The sequence below is a fragment of the Eptesicus fuscus genome, chromosome 6 (genome assembly GCF_027574615.1).
Source record: "Eptesicus fuscus isolate TK198812 chromosome 6, DD_ASM_mEF_20220401, whole genome shotgun sequence".
Classification (NCBI taxonomy): domain Eukaryota; kingdom Metazoa; phylum Chordata; class Mammalia; order Chiroptera; family Vespertilionidae; genus Eptesicus; species Eptesicus fuscus.
The window spans coordinates 95,011,364-95,028,000 of NC_072478.1; the positions used below are offsets into that span (position 1 = coordinate 95,011,364).

Consider the following 16,637-nt stretch of genomic DNA (forward strand, 5'->3'; position numbering starts at 1 on the left):
ACATTTCCATTGTCAGCAGAGTAGGGTGACATCGACACTATTACGGGGATCAGGCACTCAAGCAAGCTGCAAATTACTTTCTCTCCTAAGCATCATCTTAATGCCAGATATTTCCCCGAGATTATTTTCATTTAGAAAATTCTTTGGGGTTTCATCTAATCATAGCATCATCTGTGCACCTGACAAGAAAGTAAATGGGTTTTCCAACTCATCTAAAGGGCCTGAGGCACTTTCCATAGTATATACACTACCTTTTAAAAAGGTGCATATGTGGATTCTTCATGAAATAAATGCCAAATTCGAATCTCACAAACTTCTGGATCCTGATCAGCTTCAGGCAACAATGGAAGTCCGAGATTCCATCCTCCTCCTGCCTTTTTCCCTGTGGTCTTTCTTTTCCATTTTCCTCCCTCTGCTCCACCCTTCTCCCCGTGGCATGCTCTAGGTCTCCAGGTCCCCTCCACTCACCACCCCTGCAACACAGTGCTTTCCTTGTTAACACCCACATCTAATGCCATCCCTGCCTCCTTCTGATAGGAGCATACAAGTCAGCGCCCACTTCCCACACTCCCAACACGACAGTGGGAGTTCACTTTCTGCAGTTTGCATTGTGAAAATAGACTTCTCCTCTTAAATATAAAATCGCATTACAACTTTGAATATTCTTCTTCAGACTGTACACAGCCCTCTCTCCAAACCTTGCTCTCTGCCACCCATAACCTGGTTGGGTTGAAAAAAAAAAATCACAGTTTTAGAACTGTGCTTCTCTCTCTCTCCGAACCCATCAAAATGGACTGATCTTGTGTGTCATTCCCTCCAGGATGTATTCTGTGGCAAACCAAAGTGACTTACAGATTGGAGCTGAAATTGTAAACTCAGAATAATTTCAATTTAACCGAGGCTATTTTCAATGGATGGTTCATCCAAGGTAGAACAAACAAACCGTTGAGGCTCTGAGAGTGAACGGCATGGTGTCATGCAGTCCGCACTGGCCTACAGGAGAGCAGCATTCTCGACTTACTCTGTCAGAACCACAGGGTGACCCTGGGCAGGTGTCACCTCGGTGATCTTCAGTTTCTTCATCTGTAGAATGAGGAGGCTGGGCCAAGGGTAGAATTCAGGAGAGGTAGGACTTTTGAGCATGTACTGTTAGGAATAATGGAAATACACTGGCCCACCATATGTGGGGATGAGATTAGGGGACATTGGGCTGCTTGACTTCCAGGGCCCTCTGAGCTCCAAGATGTTGGGAGGGTGACTTCCTCAAATACCCCAGTACCACCCTTAAGGCTGTCCTCTGTTGGCCCGGGCTACTCTGCACTTGGACCTTGGGCCCTCCTTCGGCCTCACCTGACTTTCGGTGTTCACGGAGTAAACAGTGTCGGTCTGATCCAGCAGTCTGCAGGAGTAGGCGATGTTGACCGCTGTCTCCTGCTTATCTCCAGTCAAGACCCAGAGCTGGATCCCAGCTTCCCGCAGAGCTGCGATTGTGTCTGGAACTCCTTCCTGCAGCCGGTCTTCGATCCCAGTGGCTCCTGCAGTGATCAGAGACACCGGGGATCACATGTACAAGGTGCAAAAGCAGCTGCCTAATTTCCCTGGAGCCCTATCGAGCCAGGCAGTAATTATTAAATATCTTCCACATTCTAGGCTGTGCTAAGCACCCAGAATCCAGCAGTGAAACACACAGAGCTGGCCTCTACCCTCCGAGCTCCAGGGCCTGTTGAATAAGGGTTTATAACTGAGCTATTTGAGAAGCCCAGGAAGCCATGCAAACCTATACCAGGAGACCCGAACTTCATCTGGAAGGTCAGAGAAAGCCTTGCTGAGAAAGTGTCCTTTAAGCTCAGACCTGGAAGATAAAGCCAAGAGGTGGAGGAGAAAGTGAATTCCAGGCAGAGGGATGAGCATGTGTCAAGGCCCTGGGGTCAGAGTAAGAGAAGACACAGAAAAGGAGGCAGAGTGGGGTGAGAAATGAGGCCAGGAGATAGGCTTCGCTGAGCAGGGCATTCAAAGATTGGAATTTATTTGGTAGCCGAGAAAGCTATTAAAGGGACTTAAGCTGGAGAGTGGCAGGATTCGTTTTAAGTTATAAGAACATCATTCTAGAGAACGGATTGGAGTTTCCAGCAAGCAGCATGAATAATTTGGGGCGAACAGTCAGAAGCCGAGCAGGAGTGCAGACAGCTGCCGGCAGAGTGGCAGTGGGAGTGGAGAGAAACAAAGAGGCTGAAATCTTGGCTATGCAACCGCTCCCAGCAGAATTAATAGAGATCCAGGTTTTTGCTCATTTTCTTGGAGAGAATTAAACATGCAGCTTCCATACATTTTGAATCATCTCCAGCTTTGCATCAACCTAAATATTGAATAACAGTGGTTAAGCAAAAATAAACCGGCATTTAAATTGAGATTCATTTCAGAGCACAGACCCATTTCACTCTGGGCATTCATTTCTTTCAATGATTCCGGGTGACAATAGGTTGGCAAAGCAGCTACGCTGAATGCATAGTGAAAAGATCACCCTACTCTGGGGCCGAGCAAGAATGCGAGGCAGCATCGCAAGGGCAGGGCGGTTTCTAGGTGGCAAGTTGAGCTCTCTGCCCAGCCCCAGCCCTCTCCTTCCCCAGCCGCCTCCAGGGAGGGAAAACAGCCTCGCTGTCATGAAATGTGCCTGTTTTGTATTTGAGGCCCAAACAGCCAGGTAAACAACCCCTGGAAGAGTGATGGCCCGGCCTCAGCTTTCCCTCCCAGGGTTCGCTTGGAAGGTGGGCCTCTGAAGCTGATTGATGTTGTGGGGAGGCAGAGTGAAGGCGAGAGGAGGAAAAACACATTTTTTTGTGTGTGTGTGAAAGAGAAAATGAAAGAGGAAGGCATGAAGGCCTTTCCCAGCAAAGAGGGCTGACGGGCCCTGACAAGTGTGTTCTCCCTCGTTGAACCAGCCGGTGAGCACTTCTCACCAACAGAGACCAGTGCTCCCAAAACAAGGAACCGCAGGGGCGAGGAGGGTCAGCGCCCTGGTGGGATGACCCTCCGGTGACCTTGTGTGGTGGGTGGAGCTGTCTGGCCTAGAGACTTCTGGTGCCTGTTGAAATGAGTTCTCATGACCAGCTTTCAAGGGGGCCTTGGGAGGCAGCAAACAAAACGCAGAAACAAAAGGCTGGAGGAGGGGTGGAGCAGAACTCCGTTTGCTGAGCACCTACTATGTCCAAATCTTGCTGCTGCTTTTATATAAAGGCTTCCTGCAGCAGCGCTGGGCCCTTGCACCTGGCCTGGCTGAGCAGCCGGGGGTGTGGGTTTTATCCAGAGAAGAAGCTAGGCTCGGAGGCTGTGGGGATGTGTCCCTGGGCACACAGCAAGGTCTGGCAGAGCTACGCCTTGACCCTCGTGCCCAGGTCAGCATCGCCTTCTGAGGTGGAAGAAAGCTGCCCTGTGGCCAGTGTGTGCCTGCTGGCCCGCAAGGCCTTTTCTAGGTCCGACTCCCCAGCTGTGAGGTGAATCCTGATAAATGAAGCCGCCCCTGCTCTCTCGGCAATGCTCTTCGTTCACCAGGAAGCCAACGCTGGCTCTTAACTGTGGCCTCCGTGCCGCTCATCTTCCCCGCAGCGTACCAATCTCACTTCTGTGCAGAAAGCACAGATCTGTCCCTGCTTTCCCTCCCGTCCCCGTCCCCCCTCTCCAAACATGCAGCATGTGATAGGCGTGGCCCTTCCTAATCTGGGTCCTGCTGACCCCTCCCCCCCATACTCCATGGTCTAGCCATAGCAGACCTGAGTTACCAGCCGGCCCCTTCCCATTGCCTGCAACACGCTCCCCCTTGGCCTGACCAACTCCTCTTCTCCACTCAGTCCAACCTTCCTGCACCCCCCTTGGCCCCAGGCCAGGTTAGCACCTTTTACTTTGTGTTTCCATCCCGTCTGGTCAATCTTCCAGCCCGGCCCTCATCACACTGTTTAACTACTTGTTTAGTCAGTTTCCTCACTAGACTCTAGACTCTGGGAGGCCAGGTCCCTGTGGCTCTTGTTCCCTGTTGTAGCCCCAATGCCTCGCCTGCTATGTGGTACATAGTAGGTGCTCAACAAACATGTGAACAAATAGAGGAGAAGCAAGCAGACTCCTTGCTTCGTCCAGCAGAAAGTGCAGGAATGCTCCCGGGCACCCTCAGGAGGCTGCATGTGGAATCTGGGTTGCATGTTGGCCCCGTCTGTGCCAAATCTCTTGAAAGGCACCCCGGGGAAGGCTCCTAATTGAGACACGTTTGTAGTAGTGTCAGAATCAGGGCCAAGAACTCCCTTTCCAGCTTGCAGCATTCCTATTTTTTCATTTAACGAGGGCTTATTTTTAGCTACCCAGTAAGGTGAGTTGATTCTCCAGATGCTGGGCCGTCTCCATCAGAAGCTCATCTCGGTTGTCGAGGGACGCCTCGGCCTCATGCCGGAAACTGGCCCATCGCCGGAAGTCCTCTTCACTTAGGACCTACGGGACAGGAATAGGCTCGTTCACAACTCTGATCCCCTTCCCATGTGCCTGTTTGAGCTTCTCTATACCGTTAGATGGGGATTTCTCCTCAATGATTGCTTTCTTGAGTGCATGAATCGATGAAGGGTTGATCCTCATGTTCCATTATCATCAAACATCTGTTGAGCTCTTGCCCTTCTCTGGGCACTGAAGACAGACAAGATCCCTGCATGCCTGGGCTTATGTGCTACTGGAGGGTGAGAGACATTGTCCAAGTAAATAATTTAAAATAGAGGTCATTTCAAGGAATTCTATGCAGAAATTAGAGCGTGATCTTAAGATGTGTGTGTGAGAGAGAGACTGGGTAGAGGGATAGCTGTGGGAAGAGGGCCTATTTCATTTGAATCTTCAGGTCTCTTAGCCAAGGTGACACACAAGTTGAGAGCCAATGATGAGAAGGATTCAGACACGGGGAGGGGCAAGTGCAAAGGCTGTGAAAAAGCAATGAACTTGGTTTTGTCTATTCCTTGTAAAAACCAGTTGGCCAAAGGATAGAGAGCCAAGTAGAGAAGAGCCAGCAATGATGTTGGAAAGGTAAACAGCAACCAGATCTTACACAGCCTGATAGAATTCTCCACCAGCTATTCGAGGTGGTACCAAAAGCTGGAAGAACACAACTAGAGGACATATCTTCCTCCCTTGGAGTCCCATAGTACTTTAGACCCCCTTGCTGGAATTGCATGAATACAGCAATGAATACCCCTAGATTTTCTCTCTGTGCATGGCACATAGGGAAAACCAAGGGGATAGGAATAGGCCTTTTGCTCTTGTGAAATTCACAGTTTTATTAGAGAAGACAAAATAGGCACAAATAATTTCAATGGAAACTAGAAGGTGGTATAATTACAGCTATAGAGTAGTAAGCACTGGTTGCTGTTCCATGTACATGTGCTAATCTCCATGACAACTGTATTAGGTAAGGAGTGCTGATACCATTCCATAGATAAGAAAATCCAAAACTCTGAGAGATGAAGAAATTTGCCCAATGTCATACAACAGGTAAGTGGTGAGACTGAGACTTGTACCCAGATAGGTCTGGCTTTAAAGTGGGTGCTCATAAACTCTTAAATTTTTATGGTTGCCTAAGGACCATGAAAGAGATGAGCTCTGGCGATTTATGGAGAAATAAATCCAGCCATCTAGAAATATATGTCCATTATAGCTCCCTCCCTCATTTTAGGTGCCTCATTAGATGCCCCTGCTCTGGGACTCTTAGCTCTCCGTCTGCCTCACCTGCAGGGGCTGCCAAGTTAAAGACCTGCAGGAGGTGAGGTAGGTAATCTACATGACTATAACTGGGCCAAGGGAAACAATAGGGAATAGTGGGGACTGTGGCCAAGCACAACACAGCAGAATACATTCCTCCTCAGGGATCAGCTGCTACGTGGCTGTAGCTATTTGCTTCTATTCGAGGATGGAGACCCATTTTGACAGCTCCTCTAAATTTTTGGGAGAAACCAGAAATCTAGATTTTTAGGTGATCACATAAAATCTCCCAAATTCCAAATCTATGCAAATAATGCAGATTTTAAAAGAATATGCTGAAGGCAATATTATAACATTAAACAATATTTTATGAGTTAGGGGTAACCGATTACATATACAAATAGCCACACTGATAGGGAACCTTGCCATTCAGATTTCTGCCCCAGCAAAACTGTCAAAAGTCCTGGGTCTTTGCGGTAAATCAAAATAGCTAATTTTGAAAACATTAAAGCAACCCACATTAAGGGTCTTCTAAAAAGAAGTGAGAAAAGATAAAATCGGGGTTGCGGCCCTTCATCTCCTTCACGGGGAATCTGCTCTCACCTTCTTGGCGATGCACAGCGTCCGAAGACCATCTCTTGCATACAAGTCTAGATGCTTCTGTGTCCGCGCTCGGATTTTCCTCAGCTTCTTTTCCACATCAGTGTCAGTCACTGTGAAGGAGTCATTGTCCCGCATGAGGTCATATACAAATGCTCAGGGACCCCCATTCTTAACATTCTGGAATCTTTAGCGGAGAAATCCCCGCACAGCCCTCCACAGAACCAGAGGGACTCTCCTGGCTGTCAGGGAGCCCAGGAAGGTGTTCTCTGGGGGTCCTTCCATTGTCTGCTCTCTACAGCTGACCATCAAAAGTTTGGCGGAGAAATGCACTACTTAGGAGGGTAGGTGGTCCAAGGTGTTCTTACCAAACAGCTGTCTGCATCAGAATTATCTGGGAACTTAAAAACAAAAAATAGATTCCCAGGTCCAGTTGAAGCTCTGCTGAATCGGGGACCAGACAGCTGGAGCTTTATTATGACCCCCGGTGCTTTCTTTCTTTCTTTCTTTTATTAAAAATTACTTTATTGATTAAGGTATCACATATTGTCCTCATCCCCCCCCATTCCCATCCCAAACCCCTCCCCACGCATGCCCCCACCCCCCTGTTGTCCATGATCACTGGTTAGGCTCAATGCAAGCACACATTCTTTGTAGCCACTTTAGCCCTGGATGACCAACGGTTTGCTAAGTGTTAGACATACTACCCATCACCTTCTCTGCACCTACTTCAGTCCTTATATCAAGTTAGGTTCCAAGACAGCTTTGGACCTGGATCCCATTGCTAAGTTCCTCACCACACTAGGTTTGCAAGAAATGGTCTTAGAAAAAAAATGGTTTGCATTTCCTACCAATATAGTGTTTAGAATGAAAAATACTTCATTCTGCTGCTCAAAGTCCCCTTTATGAAGTCCTACATCATGCATTTCTTTTAGAAAAAAATTAATCTTTTTCTCTTGAATTCCAGTACTTTTATCTACCAGATAAAAGGAATTTTTCATCCTGGGTTTGTGGGTATGGGGTAGGATTGATGCTATTGCCACTTATTTTATCTAAGATGTCACAGACATCTCTAATCAATTGCAGCACTTTATAAAGCTAAGTTTGGAAAAAGCTTCAGTCATTTTTTAAAAAAACCAGGGCTAGATTGAGATCTTCGGTGGCCCTAAGTAGGAATCAGATTTCGTGCACCTCATCCATCCCTCCATATAATGCAAAATTAAAAATACAACGTTTAACAGTAAGGTAAGTATAAGAAAGCACAACGAGCTCTGATTTTCCCCGCAATACTATTCTACGGCTGTTTTTATATACTGCAAAAATTCTTTCAAAGATTACTTTCTCTTTTTCAGAAGGTGTTACTGTTTTCCTAGTGCCCGAAGCACAGTCTTTATGCATTGTCTTATTGAGCACTATTTGCAGTATTTTATTTTCAAAGACATCAGTTCCTAAGATTAAACCCTTCTGCCTTCTATCTGGTTCCCTTCGAATTGACCTTTTTTTTGCTCAGGCTAACAGAAACCTCATGGTCAAATTGAACATTCAAACACCATAAATATGTTAAACCTAGGGTTATTTTCCCCCTTCCTTTTCAAAGCTTTAGTCCTCAATTCTTAATAGTAACATTGCTCATGTGTCTTTTATTGGAAGCATCTCTAATCCATTTTGCAACCAGGCGAGGAACAAATAAAAAAACATCTCCAGGGCAGCATTGATGGCTGTTGCCCAGGGGCAGAATACTGTGGCTCCCTTGACTCAGAAACTCGGAACTCAATCCTCTGCCAGAGTCTGGGGATAAAGAAACCTAATTAGCTCCCTTCCCATTCTAAACGCTCATCCATCCTCATGAACCTCTTGGCTTTGATCCATAGCTGGTAATGCAGGAGGCACAGGGCTGCCTGGCAATTCTAAAGCTTGGCTGGAACCGGCTACCCTGGGAGAATCATAGCCCCATAACCGTCTTCTCCTTGTTAGCCATCAAGAAGCGTCTGTGCACTAATTCATGCTGCTCCAAAACGAGACACTGATAGCTAGGGACTTTGGAACATTTTTCTGGCTTGGTACAAGTTTATGAAAATCCATTTGGGAGAGGCTAGGGGGAAGGATGATAAAGAGGGCCATCTGAGGCTTCCCAGAGTGCACTGAGCCTGGCAGGGAAGTCTGACGGCATGGAAGGCCTCAGGGTACCCGGGCCGAGGATGTGTCACTGGTTACCTCGCCTCTTCTCTGAGGTCACTTCCCTCTCTGGGTTCGGTTGGTCTCTCTCCAAAACTAAGAATTAGGACCACAGTATTTTCTAGGATATGTTAATGGATGTCCTGCTAAAATACAGTGTATGGATAATCCATGTTTAAATGAGTTTGGAAAACTAGAAACGGGGGTAAAGGAGTTAAAGAGATTTGCTCTTACAAGACCTCCCCAAGTCTGGCTCCCAAGCGCTGTCATTCTCCAGGTTGAGGGCACGTGGAATGAAAGAAGCGTGCTAAGGAACCGCTTTGAGGAGAGCAGTTTGTGGCCCGTGTTCCTTGGGATCTGCTGGGCTGAGTGGCGCTGTAACTTGAACTCATCATTGCCCTCCCAAGCTGCCTCCTAAACCATGGAGCCCTCTCTTCCTGGAGCCCTGGTGAGGGGGCACTCACCGCGGGCCGGGTCTTCCAGCAGGTCCATGATAACCGAGTCAGCACCCTTGGTATAGATGATGATGTCGCCCGTCAGCGGGTGCCTCACAACCACGGACATCCTCTTCCTGACAGAGTCAAAGCCCAGGGTGCAGAGGACATCGAAGGTGAGGCAGGTGCCCTGGGGCAAGCGCACAGTCACCTGCTCCGGCGTCCGGGACACCAGTGTGAAGCTGTAGGCATGGGCGGCGTGCACCAGGGCAGCCTCGTCGGGGCTCTCGGCCTCGTAGCAGAGCTCGGGGCTGGCCGGGCCGAGGGCCGGGTCCTCCAGCACCTCCTCCAAGGAAGTGCCCGACCCAGACGCCAGGGCCTCACCTTGGTCCCACGTGCTGCTCCTGTAGCCGCCGTCAGTATCAGTCGAGTAGCCTCCACTGCACACAGACACGTCGTCTCTGTCTTCCGAGTCCGTGGTGGGCATGGTGGTCCCCAAACTGTCCCCCAGGTCGGTGTCGGAGGGCGCAGTGGATGAGAATGATTGGCTGAGGCTCGAAAGCTTCAACTTCTGGAAGAGCTGCTGGATCTTCTCCAGAGAGGTCCCCAGGGCCTTGGTCGATGGTGGCATGGTGACCTTGGGATCGAAGGAGGGAAGGAGAACATTATTCTCAATGTTGGAAAAAAAGTCACGCGGTCGGTGGCAGAATCTGAAGGTCATTTTGCAAGAAATGGATTAGTTGGGCCATCTGTGGTTGTGGGCAAGTGTTCTCCTCTAGGCGAGCCTCAGTTTACCCACCTGTAAAATGAGAGCGTCAGGCCAGCTGTTCCCTCCAGCCCTGACATTCCTGGGATTGGTAATGACCATCCCACTCTAATCAGAGACCAAGGGAAGAAAAGGAGACAAAAGCCAGACCCATAGTAAGAGTCCACATTCCCCACACCCTTACCATAGCCTTTATCTTTGCATGCATCATCTCATTTCATCTTCCCCAACTTTATGGGATACTATCATTATCCCAACTTATGGATGAGGAAACTGAGGCACAAATAGGTTAAGTAAATTTGCCATCACCACCCAGTGTACAGGGAGTAGAGCTGGGCCTCAGACCTGGTTCTGTCTGACTCCAGGGGTTGGGCCCTCCAGCGGCCAGCCAGCTGAAGCCTCCCTGTTCACTTAAAGATTGAGAGGCGGATGCTGTCCTCCCCTGAATGCTGCTTCTTCCTCTTGCAAACAGAGTTCTCAGGTAACGCTACCTTCTCTCAAATCTCCCTGAAGACTTCTGATAACCCAGCGACTTTTCAGTGGCTGAAGAGACTTCTCAGGGTGGTTTGGGATTAGGACATAAGAAGGGGGGGCTCTGAGTTGGTGCCTGGGTGAACCTTTTTCTTAATTTCAGAGCCACAAGCTATAACACCCAATTATTCTCATCAGGTACTCACAGGGGAGCCTGGGTGAGAGTCGGTAGATAATTAAAGACACAGCTAATTTCAGTACTAACAAATAATTCAGAGTAGAATCTCCTATAAATGGCCATCCAGCTGCATTAGCTCCCAATTGGCAGAACATTACACATGGCAGTATTTCTTCTAACCCCCATATAAAAGCAGAGACCAGTGTAATATGCTGTTATGGAGTCATACAGATGGTTCTGTCCTATATTAACCATACATCCTTTGTTGAATTACTCAAGCTCTCTGAGCCTGTTGCTTCACTTTTTTTTTTAAACTTTGGTGGAATCTATTTTATTCGTTCTTTCTTTCATAAAATGTATTTTTATTGATTTCAGAGAGGAAGGGAGAGGGAGAGAGAGATAGAAACATCAATGATGAGAGAGAATCACTGATTGGCTGCCTCCTGCATGCTCCCTACTGGAGATCGAGCCTGCAACTCGGGCATGTGCCCTTGACCGAATTGAACCTGGGACCCACTGAGCCAAACTGGCTAGCGCTGTTTCTCCACTTGTTAACTGCAAAGCCATACAGCGTAGGATTGTTTGGTTGTGAGGATTAAAAGATAATGTAGCCAAAGTGTTTGGCATGGAGCCTGGCATGTAGCAAGTGCTCAGTAAATATTAACTCTTAATAATCTACCCTGCAGACAGATAGACACAAAATTTGAAAGCTACATAGAGAGTTCATATATAACTTTTTCTATTTTATTTAAAAACTAGAGGCCCGGTACATGAAAATTCATGCACTGGAGGCGGGGGGGGTCCCTCAGCCCGGCCTGCCCCCTCTTACAGTCCAGGAGCCCTCAGGGGCGGGAGGCGACCTGGCGATCAGGGGAAGGCGACTCCCCCATCACCCCTCTGCTGCTGCCACTGCTGGCAGCGTAAGCCTCGGCCAGCCCTGGTTACCTGATCCTCAGGCGGCACTGGGTGGCTGGGGGGCTGAGGGGACTGGGGGACTTCGGAGGCAGGTGTGTGGAGCAGCCGGACCCACCTGGGGGCAGGCCCGGCCATGCTGCACACCTGCTGCCCTGGCGGGGCTGAGGGGACTGGGCGCTGCCATCTTGTGGCTGTGGGCACCACCATCTTTGAGGGTGTGATGGTCAATTAGCATACTCCCTCTTTATTAGATAGGATGAGGAAACTGAGGCCCAGAAAGGGTAAGAGTTCAAGGTCTCAGAGGGATGAAATGGTGATACTGTGGCTAGGGCCCCAGTGTCTTGTCTTCCTGTCTAGGGTGTCACCCCTTACCCTTACCCTTCCTCCCCTCCTCTGCCACTCCCTCCATCAGCAGTCCTCACCCTCTGCCTGGGCTCAGTGGTTGTGGAGACCATGACGGAGTTGCAGATGGTTAGGGCGAGAAAGAAGTCAGCGATGGAGGAGGTGGTGGAGAGGGAAGCCTTGGCAGGTCTGGAGTCTGGCAAGTTCTCCAGCCACAGGGCAGCATCTTGTACCTTGGTCAGTAGGTTTTTATCTGGAGTCACATCTTTTTCCTGAGAGAGAAAGGACTTGGTGAGTCTTTCCTAAAGGGACTCAGAGGAAGCCTCCCCCCAACCCCCAAACACACCAGGTTCTTTGCATGCCTGGGGAAAGGATAACAGTCTTCCCTGTACTCTTGAATCCAGACGACTCCCCCTCTGCAAGCTCAAGTCACTACAGATTCTTATTTGATTCCTCCCTTTCCCTCACCTCACATGTCCATCAGTTATAAGCTCTGGCAGTTCTTTCATTACATTGTCTCCCCACCATTTGGCCCTCAGTCCTGATGCTATCAACAGGCTCAGATCCTGTAGCCTCACTCCGGGATTTCTGCATCACCTCTAAGCTGATGTTGCTGCCTCTCACCTCTTTTCCTTCTAACCCTTCACATGTATCACCCGTGCATCTTTCTAAACACCATTTCCCTCAGCTACTCTTGAGCTCAGTAGTCCTTCAGGAGATCTTCATTGCTGGCACAATCAACTTACTCTGTCATCTCAAATTTTTTCACAGTCTCTGCTCCCACCACTTCTCAACACAGACCCTCAGCTTAGCCGGGCGGTATGTTTGCTGTCTCCTGGGTGAATACTCCCATTCTGTGCCTGTGATCTTACCTTGTTTGATAAGTCCCCTCCTGTCTACCAAAATCCTACCTCGACTTCAGTAACCATGAAAAGCACATGGATTGTTCTGGTAAGCTTTTTCCAAATGCGACATACACCACACAGGGGGTGGGAGGTGTGTGTGTGTGGGAAACCTCAGTGGCCTAGCAAGAAGGGAGTTTTCCACCTCTTAGGAATAGGATCACTGCAGCCATGCGTCCCCAGTAGGGGGCCAAGGGAAGCACAGTTGAGATGGCCTTCATCTGTCCCTGCCCGTGTGGTCCCATCACTTTCAAAAGATTTTTCTGCGCTTGGCTGATTAAAGCAGTACCTGGCCATCAAGTGTGTGTGTGTGTGTGTGTGTGGGTGTGTGATGGGGGGGGTGGGGGGGTGGGGTGGCAGTGTGGGTATGTGGGCTGTCCACCCACAGGAACAGACTGTAGTGCTGCACCAGTCTCTTCCAAAGGAGGAAAGGAAGACCAAGACCAAGGACGAGGCAGAGGGCCAGGGTGTTCCTTCCAGAGGGGCGGGAGTGGCCGTGCCCACAGAAGGGAGTGTTGATGATGTTTGGAGACTGGACGGTCCACAATGCAAATTTCATGACCAGGAAAATATTCTTTGGTCTGATGGTTCTGGAAACCTTTTGCAAGTGGCTCTTTTAAACAAAGACTCTCTGCTCGAATCTTGGCTGTTTGCAGACCAAGAGAAAAAAAAAAAGGCATTTCATTTTCTATCTGCCAGTCTATTAAACACTGGCTCAGCCCTCACCCTGTCATAAGTGTGCTACCCCACCCTCAGACCACAGATTTTATAGCAGCTATTAGGCAAAAACGACCCATGCTTCCTTGTTCTTTGTAGTAAAAGAAAGAAGCCAGCTTTTGTTGTTACTGTTGATGCTCATTTTATTTTTGGTTAAGAGCCAAGGAGACCAAGAACGGGCTCCTTTAGAACATGGCCCTGTGCTCCGTCACAACTTGGCACCCCGGGGGATTCAAAGGCAAGTTCTGACGGTGTTTACAAAGGGAAGTACAGACCTGGCCGTGCCAGGAGATGATGGGACCAGCTGACTGCCAGATGGGCAGGTGGCAGAGAGGCAAGTTCAGGAACCTGCCAAGAAGTGTGTGTGTGTGTGTGTGTGTGTGTGTGTGTGTACCAGGAGATCCTCTGGGGCTGCCCCCAACATGGTCCATGGACTCATTCCAGGATCTGCCACACCAGCCACAGATATTTTACAGGTAGTCAGAGCCCTTTAAGGCAACATAAACCACCCCCTTCAGCCAATGCCTTCCAAGCTGGAGAAGGAGCCTATTTGAGCCAAAGGTAGACTATTTCCTAGCCAGGGGTGTGGTGGAGTGGTGGTGGTGGTGGTGGTGGTGGTGGTGGTATGCTTACAGAGGTCCTCATCTTGGTTGATCACTAGAACATCAGAAATAAAAACATGAGTGCTCAGGCCCTACCATATACCAAATAGGCCAGTATGTCAGGGGAGAGGGCTCAGCATTGCATATTACAAAGATGTTCATTACCCCCTCCCCGCCCCCCTCTCCCCCCCTGCCCCCACATCACCACATGTCCCCAGAGACGGGATCATTTGTCCAAAACAGAGAGCTTTCTTTCAGAAAGATGACTTAAACTGCGATTAGTTACCCATCCATCTAGAATGCATAATTTGAACAATTAAATCATCCAAAGAAGCTCAAGAGGCAGAACAGTGATGGGAATGTGGAGGCCTCCCGCTGGACAAGTTGACCGAAGCCACAGAGCTAATAATGGTAGAGCTGAGATGACCCCAAACGTGTCTAACGCGTAGCTGGAAGGGACCTTGCAGGTCAGCACGAACATTATGTTATTTGAGTTTTAGAACAGCTGGTGAGAGTTCTGAGTAAATTATTTTCAGGTAATGAAAGGGAATGAGAGGGGTCTGACATGTTGCTATGGTTACCCAGCAAGCCAGTAGCAGAGCTGAAATGAGAACCTACGTTTCCTGACCCTTAGCCCAGTGCCCTTCCTATCTGGGGATGCTATTGTCCCACTAACCCCAGATCTTCAAGCAAACAGACTGGAGAATGACCCATGTGGCAGTTCGTAAAGAGAACGCGTCACCATCCGCATCTGCCTAGACAACAAGAATTGGCTCTTAATCTGTGTGTCAATTTCCTTATTGTTCTGGAATGAACTTAGAACTGCCTTTCAGAGTGCCAGTGAGGGCGGGAGGTGACATCCAGGATCTGGTTATAGCTCAGAGGTTAATGTGTCCCTTTCACTGACCAGCAAGCAGTGAAGGGCCCCGAATAGAAGTTAGACTGGGTTGGCTCTGGGTTGCAGTTTTTCTGGGTGACTGAGACTTGTCAGGTTGAACAGGGGGGCAGTGAATCTGTGAGTCCCAACTGAGATCTACCAAGGAAAGGCTCCTTTCTCTCCCCCTGGGTCCTGGCAGAGACATTCTCAGGCACATGGGCCACCCATGGTGTCTAGAACTGGAAAGTGCCAAAGACACACACAGTGCAAGACCTACAACCCATGCCTAATGAGAATTCACTAATTCATGGTTCAAATATTTAGGTAAGAGCTGGGGGAAGGGCATTCCATTTAGAGGGGACAGAATTAAATAAGAGAAAGACTTGACAATATGGAGGTTCTGTTGTTATCTCATTTGGGGAAAAAAAAAAAAACACAGGGAAAAAACCCACACCAAATCCAAGAGCTTCCTAAAGGCATCTACAGATAATTCGTCTTGCGAGTTTATGAACATCAGATGTCTTAACACATTGTTATCGCTTGATCCTTGCTAATGTTGCATGTCTGTGCATAATAACAAAATAGAGTTAACTCAACTTTGTTTATTGATTTTAGAGAGAGAGAAACATTGATTTGTTGTTCCACTTATTTATGCATTCATTGGTTGTTTCTTGTATGTGCCCTGACCGGAGATCAAACCTACAACCTTGGTGTAGCAGGATGACGCTCTACCAACTGAGCTACCTGGCCAGGAAAGAGTTAACTCAATGTTGTTCTCAGAGTTACAGAAGTAACAACCCGGAACGCACAGACTCGCAGCGTTTTTTCCTTGTTGCAGTCAGAAAGCACAGTCCTGGGTTAGGAATAGGAGGCAGCAAAATGAACAATGCTTCTGACATCTTGTCAGATCCAAAAAACCTAGAACCTATAATTATATGTGCCAGGATTGCAAAAATGTTAAATATATGGAGTTATGCTTGTGTATTAATGGGGGAAATAAAAGCCTGGAAGGAAATTCACCGAAAGGATCATTTTGAAAATCGTATTTTCTAATCATGGCACACTAGCACTTCAGGTTTCTCTTTACGTTTGTGACTTTTTAAAGACAAGCTGGGCTTCCCTGTGGCCTTTCTGTGAGAACGGAAGATTCTAGATCAGTGTCTCTTAGAGAAAGAGCAAGGTGCAGAGGAAAGCAGACGGGCAGGAGCCAGAGGCCCCGGTTCTGGCCTTCACTCCCAGGGAATGCTGTGAGATCCTGCAGAAGAAACTCAATTTCTTCACCTGCTCCCTGGACAGTTAGTGACGGGTGTCCCTGTGGATCAGATGTGAAGGGACCACATGCAGCAAGCTGCAGGGTTGAAGGACCACAGGGGCCGGGCAGTTAACCTAAGGGAGTGACTGTGCTGGGTAGTTCTGACATTGATGTTTTTGCTTCATAACAACTGAAGGCTCTTTTTGATGATCACGAAGACGATATTCTCCCATTTTTCTTGAAATGCATAAACCTGTAGGCTTATCTTTTGTTTTTCCACTTTATAGCAACGGGGGCATGGCAAATATTTCTCTTTCCTCTTAACTGTATTATTGGAAAAATGAGCATAATGGACATGCCGCTGGCCCTCGGCTCAGTGATGGAAGTGAGGCAGAGACTGTGATGAACTAGAGATTACATGCCCAGACTAAATGGCGTCGACTCTTTAATTCAAGCCAATTTCTTCCACAGGGAAATGCTGGCTTAGTGTGAAGAATTTTCCCAATTCCATTTTTTAAAAACAGAAGCCAGAAATCTATGTTTATGTGAAATCTCCTAATTTCTAAATACTAAACGTTGGAAATGAACAAGAAGTGTGCATGCCCAATAAAACACTCATGAGGATTGCATACAAGACCAAGGGCTGGCCGAAACCGGTTTGGCTCAGTGGTTAGAGCGTCGGCCT

The 16,637-nt window shown here is 48.2% G+C and overlaps 1 protein-coding gene across 1 annotated transcript in view; it reads right to left on the reverse strand.

Moving 5' to 3' along the window:
* Positions 1-16,637, reverse strand: part of ATP10B (ATPase phospholipid transporting 10B (putative)) — an 81,538-nt gene that overhangs the window by 22,910 nt on the left and 41,991 nt on the right. The window contains exons 10-14 of the mRNA XM_008147651.3: positions 11,683-11,874; positions 8,961-9,567; positions 6,325-6,434; positions 4,347-4,473; positions 1,351-1,535 (exon numbers count right to left, since the gene is read on the reverse strand). Of these exons, the coding sequence (XP_008145873.2) occupies positions 1,351-1,535; positions 4,347-4,473; positions 6,325-6,434; positions 8,961-9,567; positions 11,683-11,874 (1,221 nt within the window). The remainder of the gene's footprint in view (positions 1-1,350; positions 1,536-4,346; positions 4,474-6,324; positions 6,435-8,960; positions 9,568-11,682; positions 11,875-16,637) is intronic.